The following is a 12,041-nucleotide window of genomic DNA, read 5'->3' as shown; positions in this document are numbered from 1 at the left end:
TATAGCTGATCCTCGAAAACAAGTTCCACCGGGACTTACTATATTTCCAAACCATTTGTTTCGGTCGGATCAGGGCGCGGGTCCCACGAAAGCCAACTGAACCAATGCCCAACGCCTTTATTGGGGAAGATAAATGCATTTAAGGATGGGGACGTAGATATAGGCTGAAATCGAAGCCTAGGGAAGGGGAACCCTTGCGGCGGACCGGCGGCTCTTAGGCAAGCAGCCTGCTTCTTCTTAAAGCCGCGAGTCCCTGCGCGCCGCCCCGAGGTGGCAATGCTAATAGAGTCCCAGGGGCGCGGCTCCTCGAGGCCTCTTTCTCCCACTTGCCCAAAGCGTTATAGAAGCGTGATCGCGCCGCGTTGCCGTCGGATCTGCCCGCTCAGCTGCCTCTGCCCTCCACCAACAGCATTGGGCCTGCAGCCCCGCCACCCCGACTTTGCGGTGGTGGTGTGCTTGTGGTGACCCGGAGGCTGCCAAGGGACGGCGGGAATCACACCGGCCCTGTCCTTGGAAGCGGACCCGTGGCCTTTGGGCCCCGCAGGCGGATCCTTCGCCGGCTGGTCTGTCCTAGCCAGGGCGGAGAAGGAGCAGAAGGCGCCTGCCCCGCTCCAGGTGCCCCTAGCGTCCACCACCGTGGCAGCCATCCAGAGCGAGGCAGGTTTTATAGAGCCTTTTATTTTACACGGGACAATAAAACAGCTCCCTGAGCCGTTTGCCAACATAAAAACACCCCCGACGACGGAGGTGCCAATGTAAAGCGGAGGGCAACGCGCTTTGGGCTCGGGAAGCGATCGCAGCAAGAAGGGAAAGGGGGAGCATTCAAGAAGAAGTAGGCACTTTTTGGGGATTCAGGACCCCAGAAACAGTCTCTCCCTCTCTCCGTGTGCACTTGACATGGCTAGACGACGTTTAGGCACTTAAGCGCGAGGCTGCTTTTATTAAGGGTGTGTTGGGAGAACAAGCAGGCTGGTCGGTTTCCTCGCGCATGGCGGCCCTCAGGACTGGAGGTCAACTTCTGGCCCTTTACACAAACCATTGCCAGGTCAACACCGGCGCCCAAGCAGCGTCAGCGCTTGGAGAGGTGTCCCAGAGGTCCGAGGACCTACCCAGGCATGCGGGGGTCGCCCAGGAGGAGGAAATGGAAAGTTACATGGGCTACAGCAATAAGCCACAGGCCCTCCCCCCTCCAAGCACTGAGGGACTTCCCCCTCTCTTGGGGGTGCACAAGAAGAGAAAAACTAATCTCCTCGCTGATCAAAGCGCATCCTGACACGTACAGCCCAACAAGCAACATCCACTCCGCTGTGTGGAGTTCAGCAACTCCCCCACAACTACCACCACTGCGTTATTGCAATCCATGAGAGGTGGGGGGCTGTGCATGACCCCCCCACCTTCTCGCTTTGCCTTGTTATTTGATTCACAGTCATCCTTGTCTTCGGGCAAAATCCCTCCTTTAGCCCCATGACGGGATCCCACTCCCCTCCTTTAAAAAAAATGCAAGGGGGACATACAACCACACAAAAGAATTTGCTCGGGAGCTTGGTCTGCAAAACTTGCCTCTGGGCGATCTATTTATTCAAGTGACATTCCAGCTTTAAGCTTCAGAAGTGGATAAATTCAAGCTAGAAAACCCAGATTAGTTAAATAAATGGGCGAGGACCACCTACTTTCTCTGTCTCACCCCCCACCCTCTCTCTTCAGACGTGGCAAATGCACTCTTCCGCGAGCACTGGGACCCAGTGTGGGAGCACCATATCAGCGATCTACCTGCACGGATTTGAGAGAGTGCGTGCGTGTGTGTGGACTCGTGTGGAGCTCTGACTGTAATAGGATGAGGCATCGCGCGCTGCGCAGATGCAACGTCTTTAATATATTACTGTCCAAACAGATGATGGAACTTTAATAATAAGGCAGCGGCCCTGAACTAAATGTTGGGAGAGCTGACAAAAACGCGGGCTAAAAAACAGAAAGCTTAATTTTCCCTGACAGATACAAATGACACCCCAAGGCTTTTTCGAAGAGCAGCAACTGGCTGCCGGAACCGCCGCTGATCTCTCCCGCTCCCCTCCACCCGCCGCTTGAACATGCTTCCCAAAGCTGGGAAGAAAGAAAAGCCCTTCCCTGCTCCCTCCCCCTCCCTCTACAGCAAAGCGAGCTGGGTTTCCGCTTGGCACCGGGACAGCCGGCCTGCCTGCCTGCCTAAGGCGCGCCTGGCTGACTGCAGGGCCCCCAGGCCGCCAGAGCGCAATGGCTGAGCCTCTCGGGGGGGGGGGGCTCCGCCTCTTGTTAGGATGCTGAGGCTCTCTTGCGTCCTGATCCTGGACGTTTCCAGGAGGAAGAGAAAAGGAGAGGATTGCAAAGCGCGTGTGGGAAGAAGTATCAGATAATAAGAGCATCCGCTTTGCATGCAGTCCCAGGTTCAAGTTCCGCCATCGCCAGGCAAGGGCTGCGAAAGGCCCCTGTCTGAGCCGCTGCCGGGACAGCCACGGGGAACCTCTGGCCCTCCAGATGTTGATGGGGGTCCAGACAGCCAGGGGGAGGGTGACAGCTGTACTCCTGCGACATCTGGAGGTCCCACCGGTTTCCTCATCCTTGGTGTAGACAATAGTGGTCTGTCTTGCTATTCGTTTAAAAGGAAAGAGGTCCCACAGTTCCAGTTTCTACTGAAAGAAGCAGCCTTTGGGGCTGAAATACACCAGTGACAGCCTGGCACTTCAGTTTCGGGACAATTACATTGAATCCCATTTTGGACACTGAAGGCACGTTCGCGTCGCGTTGGGAGGGAGAAGCAGGCCTTCATCTGCTCTTGCTTTTCAACCCGTCTTAACATGCAAAGAGGTGAACCTCAGCAGGAGCGCATCAGCCCCTTGGAACCCGAGTTTCAGCCTTGGGGCTACGAGGACCCTAATCCCAATGGAGTAGCAGGGACCCCGCCCGACTCAGTGGCCTCTGAGTCGACGCGCTCCGAATCCCGGCTCTAGGTCGCACTTCGAGGCGACCACTCATTCCTTGGCAGGCCTGGGACTTTATTGCTGCAAAATCGAGATGCTTCGTTGCAGCAGAACGCGCTGCATTCCGACTTCGGCTGCAGCCCGGTCCTGTGCATGTTGAAGACACTGAATAGGATTCGCTTTCCAGGGGGAAATAAAACGCGCATCTAATTTCCCTGTTAGGCTGCGCTGGGCACTTACACCAGAGCAGATCTATTGATCTTAGGCGGGCCCCGGAGTCCACGAGCTGCGGGTTGCTGTCTACTTTAATAGCTCTGACTATCTTCAGAGCAGGAGAGAAGGGAAGTTTCGGAAGCGTCCGGAGGGGCAGGGTAGGGAACTATAATATCGTTCCTTAGCTCGCCCCCTCTGGGAACATGCTTTTCAGATTAATTGATGGAGGAAAAGGGCAGGGGAGTTTGTTAACCAGGCTGCTCATATTACTCAGGGCATCTCTTCATCTGAACTTGGTGCGCTTTTTTTCCTTCTTCTTTAAGGCGGAATTAAAAAATATGCCTCTGATCCAGTGTAATCAAAAGCGCAGGAACCACTAGCCTCTCTCATTCGTTAGGGAGCCTTCCCAAGCTGAAAAGAAGCTGCAATCGGAGCCACTCGGGATTGTGTTTCCAACATGTATTCCAACCTCCCCCCCACTTGTCCTTGTTTCATTCGAGCAAGCCTCTTAATTGCTGGCAGTATTTTGCTTGGTGAGGGAGGGAGGGAGGGAGGGAGGGAGGGAGGGAGAGAGAGAGAAAAAAACACCCCCCCCCAAACGGGACATTTCCTGAAAGGCTGAAGTATTCTAATAACGCACGGGGCTTTTTAATGTGCTCAGAGCAAACCCAGCCAGGAATGTTTCCTGTTTCAAACGACAAAAAAATCAGACAAATAATTACCCTTTGTGGAGAACCAACAAACCCAAGATGCCTTTAAACACAGCTAAATTGACAACCCGGTGACTCTGCTGAGGAGAACGGTCAACGACCAATATTTAATAATGGTAATTATAAACGTTTCAAGAACTTCGTCCGCGCCCGATAAAACCCCCATTAAGAAAAACAGAACCCAGACAAGTGCAATCCACAAGTCAGCTAAGCGGAGCTAACCACGGCATCGGCTAAAATCCTTTCTGGTTCTGAGTTGAGCTGCGGATCCGTATGTATATTCACTCTAGAAAGTTTTATAGGAGTTTGGTTTTTGTTTTTTATAAAATCTAATCATCATTATAAAACTGTTTTTACTGACTCTCCCCGAGTCGAAACTCTATGGAAAGGGAGCCTCGTAGAAGGCGATCCTGCACACATTGGACCTGATGAAAACCCCGCTGGATTCCCCCTCCCCCTTGAGATCAAGTACTTGCAGGATCGCAGCACCCAAACAACATCCCCACCTTGAACATGTTTCTCTGGAAGTCAGAAAGCCACGGGACTTTATACTTCCAAGTTCTTATCAGCGTGTGCCAGCTCCATCCATTATCTTCCCTGCAGTCATGGGGTCCAGAGAGCAAACAACGTCGCAAAGAAATAGCTCAGATAAGGCTGGTGATGCCTTTGCAGTTGTATTTGGGGAAAAAAACATCCCGCTTTATCTTAACACTAGTAGCAACTTGATGGGGGCTGAGAGTCAAATATTCCCTTAAAGTCTTTTTTTTTTGGGGGGGGGGAGAGAGCCGAGTTAATCAGCAGCACACGCAGAGTTAGAGATAGCGAGGCAAGAGTAAATAAAAGAAACGCGCCTCAATTAGTGCCTATAGAAATCCGCCCAACTAAAAAAGGGCTCAATGGACTTTACTAGAGTATTAAAAGCGACGCGGAGCCTAATGCCCAGGAAGACCCCCCTCTCCTCTCCCCTCCCCCGCTTCCCTGCTATTCCGAATTTCTCTAGCGAATAGACACTGTCTTACCTAAATCCACATAGGGAGGGATACTCTTGGGCAGACCCAGTTCCATAATACAATCTGTGTAGACAACAAAACACACCGTAAATGAATCGCATGGGGATGCTTGTATGTGTGTATCTATGCATGCATGCTGGAAGGGTGAAACAGATGAGATTTATACCAAAACCGCGATTATTATTTTTTAATGGAAAAACCCACACCCAATATTTCAGCTGAATGCCTTTTCTTAAGGGCCTATACCCAAGCCACCCCTTGCAAATAGGGGACACTTAGGTCCCGCTGATTTCACTGTTTAGGCACGTGCTTAGCTCACTTTAATGGAAATCAATGGAGGAATTAGGTTCGGCGGATCACGCCTGGGATTTATTGGGAAGTCGGCTCTTCTGTCCCAAGGTATGTTAATACAGCTCCCCTCCAAAAAGAAAATCAAATGGCAGCGGCAAGTGTTTGACAGTCACTCTTGGAAAGCTGTATTTTAGCAAAAAGCTGCTTTCCCGCACACTGGAAAAGGAGATTTTATAAAGCGAGCGGATGCAGTCCTATTCCCCACTTATTCTGTGTCCCTCTGAACACTGTGCGATTTACTTCCGAGTAAACATACAGAGTCGGGTTGCACTGGCGCAATCTAGAGCCAAGAGTGGATTTCCTACTGACTTGGACAGGATGCCAACCCCAAATTCAAAACTACAGAAGCTGAATATCCCGCTTTTCCGATTCTCCCCAGGGCTCCTCGTACCTGATCGAGGTTTTCCGAATGGGGCAGGGTGGTGGGGGCAACGGGAGTACGAAAACACAAGATTAGGAAATTATGGGAATTTGCAGCTGGGCGCTTTCTTACCTTAGCAAGCAATTAAATTTTTAAAAAGCCAAATAAAAGAACATTTCACCCGTCCACATAGTACTGTATTATCCAGACTGGAACTATTAAACAGAAGTAGTTTGCCACTCAATCTTAATATGTTTACTCATAAGTAAGCTCCATGGGATATATCTCCTAGAGTATGTTTAGGACTATATCTCAGGAGTGTGTGTGTGTGTGTGTGTGTGTGTGAGAGAGAGAGAGAGAGAGAGAGAGAGAGAGTAGATTAAAATGAAAACCACACAACCAACACCTATCTATTCCCGGCTCCCCTCACTGTAATAGTAACAAGAATTGCCAGGGTGGATAACATGCAAAGAAACCAAAGATATTAGTCTAACCTCAAATTAGACAGGAACCGATTCAGAACCTTGACACAGATGTGTGTACACACATATACAGAAGTGTACATCAGGTAGCTTCTCTCTCTCTTTTGGTGCTACTGCCTTATTCACAACAAAGGCAACAACTGTTGACAAATGCTTGGCTGATTGTTTTATTTATTTTTATTTTACTCTAATCTACAATCCATTTTAAACTCCAGTGTTGTTTGGATTTAAAATGATTATGGGACTGGCACCCAGGTTTTGATTTATTTTTAAAAAAGTAATCAGCCTTGATAGAAATAGAACTTACTTCCAAGTAAAACTCAAGTCCTGAACAAACATACTTGGATGTCAGTTCTGTTTAAATAATGTAGCCTCTTCTATGCTTTAATACCAGGGTTTACTATGGAAACTTACATAAACTCAAGTAGTCTGCCTTAAGCTGTGCAAGGAGTGCAAAGAAAGCCAAGGAACTAATTTCTAGTAAGAGGAACTAAGGATTATAGTCAGCGTTTAACTAGGGCAGCAATTACTGTACATGGACGGGAAATGAACGTACATGCTTCATTATCAATAACACAAATCTCATTTAGGATTTAAGTCAGGACAGTTTTGATCGTGTATATATTTTTATTTAAATGGATATTTCCAGTTTAATAAAATAGCTTCCATTTAGGTTTTGAATGTGGACAGTTTGATTTCCTATTTATTTTATTAAACCGTTTGTTTGCAGTTTAATAACTAGAACCAACAGTTATTTCGGTTTATGTAAAAAAAAAAGAGGAAAAAAAGACATCGTCTTTGTAAGGCATCGGGTTTCCTACTTGATTTCTCTTTGGAGTAATGCATTCTTAGTTTTATTTGTTCTTCCTAAAGTCCTCCTAGACTTTTGGCAAATTATTCGAGTTCTGGCGGATAAATCAGCGCTCTGAAAAAATCATTTGGACCTTAAGCTCTTGTCACATGACCTCTAGAAAAATACACCTGTGAAATATTAGGTTAGCCTTTTCAACTGCATATATATATTATAATAATACTTCAGGATCAAGTAGCTGCAGCTATAAAAAGAAAATCGAATTCCATAAAAATATAACATTTATTAGCGACGTTCCGACGTGTTTCTTGTCATGCTGATCCACAACGCGCAGGAGACGAAATTGTCCCCTGCAGCCTTGACACTAGACAGCCCCGAGAACTGTCTCCCCTTGGCAAGAAGTTCTGGTTTGATTTCCATCTTCGCAGTATGCAAAATGAGGTAACCCCCTTGGAATTATATTTTCGGGTATATTTGTCAGATTTGACGAAGCGCAGGAGCCCTCGAGAATTTATACAAGGTATAAAGAAGTCAAGGACTTGCAACTTCAAGGCTAAGCCCAGGCTGCAATTAGGAAAGCCTCGGGGACGGCGGCGACTTCGACGGGGGAAAAGGCCGAGGCAGCCAAGGAGAGAGAGGGCGGGGCCCAGCCGGGGTTGCCCGGCGATCGACAGGATCCCTCCAGGCTGACAAAACCCGACGGGCGATCGGTCAAGGCGACTCCGCCGGACGGATCGTTCTGCCGGCCAGCAGATAACCTCGCTTTTTCATTCTCAAGAGAAATCCCCTTGGATGTGGGGTTAGGAACTCCAGAATCCGCCCCCCGCCCCCTTTCCAGATTTAAGCACTGCCCTCTAGAGTGGTGGTGGAGGAGAACCAAGGGGGTATATAAACAACGTGGGGTTTGGGGCGGGGGCAAAGGCGAAGCCTTCCCCGAGTCTCCCAAAACGATTGAGGGAAGGCTTCGAGCTCCCCTTGGACTACAACAGACTCCGAGACCAGGAGCTCTGTGGAATCCGCAACCCGGCTACACCGGCCCGCCCCCGCGACCCGAGTAGCGAGGCGCTTACCCTTGCTCGCGCCCCGGTCTTCTGGAGCGCCTCGTACGTTATCCCAGCAGAGAACGGGCTGCTAAAATTAGGATAGCAGCGGCGGCGGGGGCGGCCTCCTCCTCCTCCTCCTCAGCGCGCTCTAAGCGTCCTGCCAGGGTCCATGTCGACTCCGCTCTCCAAGCCTTTCGCGGGAAGCCGTCGGAGGGAGGCCCTTCCTCCCTTCCCTTCAGGGCGCTCGGGCCCAGCAGCAGCAGCCCTCCGCCTCCCGCCCCTCGCCTGCTCTGGTCCCCGGGCCCAGCAGGGAGCTGTGAGCAGCCGGCGCCGGGGGGTTGGCAGGTTTTCTCCCGGCTATCACGCCGGCTCCTTCTGACGTCAGTCACCCAGGGTCCCACCACCAGCACACACGATCGAGGAGGGGGGGGGGGGAGAGAGAGACCCCTCCAGACGAGAGTGTATGTGTACCTTGCCCCGCGCCCTCGGTTTCTCTCTCCGACCCCGGCTCCCGCTTCCTGCAGTGCCGGCGGCCTCGACGAACGTGATCCTTCCAATCCACCCCCCTCTTCCCGAAGGGGATCACCCTTTCCGGTGCGTGTCTGCCCTAGCAGAGGGCTGGTGCCAGTTGCCGAGGAGGCAGGAGGCGGCAACGGAGAAAGCTCCCCCTGCCTTTATACATATATATATATATGGAGAGAGCGAAAGCTAGGAGATCCTGGAAAGAGGAGGGCAGGTTTGTTGGCCCACCTTTGGCTGGGGACCCTGCCTCGCCACGCTTTGGCAGAGAAGACCTCCTTCTTGCAAAGGCGACCTCCTTTATCGCTTGTTATTCGCCCCCCTCCTCCAGCGAGTCTCCTTGATCCCCCCTCGCCTATTCCCCTTTCCCCAATCAGGAGCAAAACGCGGAAGCCCCGAGCGGCCCTGATGAGGCACAGGGCCTACAAATTGGCTGCCTTCCTTTCCTTCTCTCAAATTGCCCCCTTCCACCCCTTGCAGCCCCCACCCCCAGCCGCCTGCTCGTTCCTTACTCGCCACTGCCAGCGACAGACAACATTAACATTTCCTTTTTCCTTTTTCTTTCCTTGCCTTCTAGGGGATGATTATTATGGAGACCCTCACCCTGGCAGTGGATAACAAGGTCTTTGCCTGGGGATTTACAGGAGCAGGACTCCCTTCTCTTGCTAGGCCTAATCCTCCAGTTTCTCAAGTTAGCAAGGCCTTTTATTAAATCGCTGAATAACAGGATACAGCAACACACAGCCGAAGAAAGGACTAATAGGCCGGCGGGGGTCGGCGTGGTGGATTGGTGGGGGTGCGTAAGAAGTGTTGCTAGCTTGCTGTTTCCTTATTGAAGCAAGAGCAAGAAAGCTCACTCCATCATCCCATTGTGGCCAAGGCAGCAATCCTAAACTCATTGCACACATTAGAGCTTCCTTCTGCATATGCTTGGCCCAACCTCCCCTATTTCCTGGGTTGAAGGGGACAGTGGTGAAGAAAACTATACCTTGTTTCCCTTTTCCTTTATGGAGGCAGCTTAAGAACAATGGTAAAGTTGGCAGGGGGTTGGTGGGGGGAGCTTAGCCTGCCTTGACAAAATGGCTTTAAGCCTAAGAGTCTTCCACTCCCCTCTTTTGGAGCTGATGATACAAAGAACCACCAGATTCTAGGTTTTGTACATAAGTCACATATCTTGGTCTCCTGAGATTTAAGGCAAGGCAACTTCGGTCAAGTCAAGACTGACCCTCCTGAATTGGGGGATGCAGAGGAGCTAGGGGCCTGTTTGGAAAACAGGGTGGTGTGGGGGGCAGTGGTTTAGAAAAGTTGTTGCAGTTGAGAACCTGGATTCATCACAAATCTGATTCTTAAGAACAGGTGTGCACAATGCAGTTTTTGTGCCAAACCATTTTAAGTGCAGATGATGATGATGATGATGATTTTCCTGCCTTTCACCTTAGGCCCCAGGGCAGGTTACAATCAAAATACATAGTTCATAATACACACAGTTCATAATATGCACTACAGTCTTCAAGATACTTGCTAGGAAGTAGTGCCATTGAACTCTGCGAGATGAAACAAAAATTTTTTTTCCCCCTTCCAGTAGCACCTTAAAGACCAACTAAGCTAGTTCTTGGTATGAGCTTTCGTGTGCATGCACACTGAAGAAGTGTGCATGCACACGAAAGCTCATACCAAGAACTAACTTAGTTGGTCTTTAAGGTGCTACTGGAAGGAAAAAAAAATTTTTTTGTTTTGACTATGGCAGACCAACATGGCTACCTATCTGTATCTGCGAGATGAATTTAGGATAAGGTTACCAGATTTTTTTCAATGAATTCGGGGACACTTTTCAACTTCAATGGATTTTGTATGGGGGCTGATTTGTAAATCCGGGAAGTGTCCTCAGGGAAACAGGGACGTCAGGTAACCTTAATTTAGGACTTGGCGTAAACGTGTTTAGGATTATGGGTGGACTAGTTTCCTTCACTAGCTACTTAATTAAAAATGGATTTAAAACAATTACACCCTTATCCCCAAATTTGTTGTGTCAACCATGATGCCTGCATTCCTCCAGAAAGCCATGGCAGCAGAAATGTTTAGAAAATGAGGTAACCAGCAAGCAACATACTCCAGTCTAATTAATACATGAAGGGGTGAAGGGGTTAATGCCATAGAGTATGCAGTCCCACCAGGCATAGCTATGTCACTTCCCCTCATCTTGGGAGGAAATAGGCAATCATTCCTATTGCCCCTAGTCTACCTGAGAAACTTACTGTGTGAGGAGGTTTGAACTGGTTGCTGCAGCTCAACTGCTTGGCTCTCACCAGCCACTCTTGAGTTCCTATACCAATAATCTAGGAATTTTTACCACTTTGTAACTAAGCTAAGTTTTACTGCCTGTGCAAGTTTTCTGACTGATGTATGGAAAAGTACACGAACCAGATATTTGAAGAGTTTGTAAATAAACCAATTTTTAACTTACCAAACGTGTGGTCTTTTCCTATGCTGCTGGAAGGGAACTTACGGTACTTGAAAGGACATAGTTTAAAGGTCTAACAGCCTATATTTCCACCCTTTACTTGCTGCATATTTTGTGACTTTAAATCTCTGCTGGGGTTCTCTCACAAAGCAGTACTTTTCCCAAACTTGAATTTTGGCATCCAGGAATTCTCTCATTCCCTGCCCCCCCCAACAGCATAGAATTCGTAGTGGTCTACGTGGACTAATTGCAGACTAAAATACCTGTATTTAAGAACCCTGAATCCATTATGTGGAGACAGGCTCTTGTGACATCAACTGGATTTATTTCCATGCAAGCTTCAGGAGAATCGAGCGTTAGTGCTGTTACTTCTATTCTTCTTTGCCCTCTGTTCAACAAAATATGGATTTAAAGTCAGACTTGTTGAAATTAGTGGGGCTGCCATGCTAGGTGCAAGCTATCCACTCTTCACTAAAATTGGAAAAACTGGACTGTACCAATCACTGGAGTGTGGGCCCATTTAAAGAAGAAGGAGTTAGTGCACATCATAGGCACAATCCAACACAGAGTTAGGTACACATAAACCCATTGAAATCAATTAGTTAAGCAGGCCTAAGCTATGCTGAATCTTTAGGATGAAGGCCTAGTTTAATTTACTTCTAAAAATGGAAGGCTGCAATCTTCTGTTCACTTACCTGTGAGTAAACATCACTGATGTCAATGGGACTTGCTTTTGAGTTGATGTGTCTAGGATTGTACAGTAAGAGTGCAATAATATGCATATTTACTTGGGAGTAAGTCCCATTGAAGACATGCACGAGTTACTTCCAAGTAAATATGATTGGATTAAGCCTGTATTGGGCTTTGATTTCTTACTTATTTTAATATAGTAAGATAGGGCTTTTATCTGAAATAAGTAATACTGTACATTAACTCAATAGTAATTCCAAGAAAGAGGTGGTAGAGAGATACTATGATACAAGAGAGGCAGACCCCATCTGTACTATGCATTGAAAGTGGCATCATAACACTAAATAGTCATGGCTTCCCCCAAAGACTCCAGGGAATTGTAGTTTGTTGAGTGTTGAGCTTTGTTAAGAGCCCAAGCTACAGTTCCCAGAGTGGT

General features: G+C 48.6%; 1 protein-coding gene across 2 annotated transcripts in view; it reads right to left on the bottom strand.

Moving 5' to 3' along the window:
* PITX1 (paired like homeodomain 1) overlaps positions 1 to 8,747 on the bottom strand; it is a 43,110-nt gene extending 34,363 nt beyond the window's left edge. Inside the window, exons 1-2 of one of the 2 annotated variants that reach the window (XM_083600044.1) lie at positions 7,963 to 8,747; positions 4,897 to 4,950 (exon numbers count right to left, since the gene is read on the bottom strand). In XM_083600044.1, the coding sequence (XP_083456170.1) occupies positions 4,897 to 4,942 (46 nt within the window). In that variant the 5' untranslated portion in view covers positions 4,943 to 4,950; positions 7,963 to 8,747. The remainder of the gene's footprint in view (positions 1 to 4,896; positions 4,951 to 7,962) is intronic. The other variant, XM_083600046.1, reaches the window with a different exon arrangement.
* Between the last annotated feature and the right edge of the window lie 3,294 nt (positions 8,748 to 12,041).

This window comes from Podarcis filfolensis (genome assembly GCF_964270895.1).
Source record: "Podarcis filfolensis genome assembly, chromosome: 2".
Classification (NCBI taxonomy): domain Eukaryota; kingdom Metazoa; phylum Chordata; class Lepidosauria; order Squamata; family Lacertidae; genus Podarcis; species Podarcis filfolensis.
The sequence above is the reverse complement of the archived record's forward strand: the minus strand, read 5'-3'. Positions and strand labels throughout refer to the sequence as shown.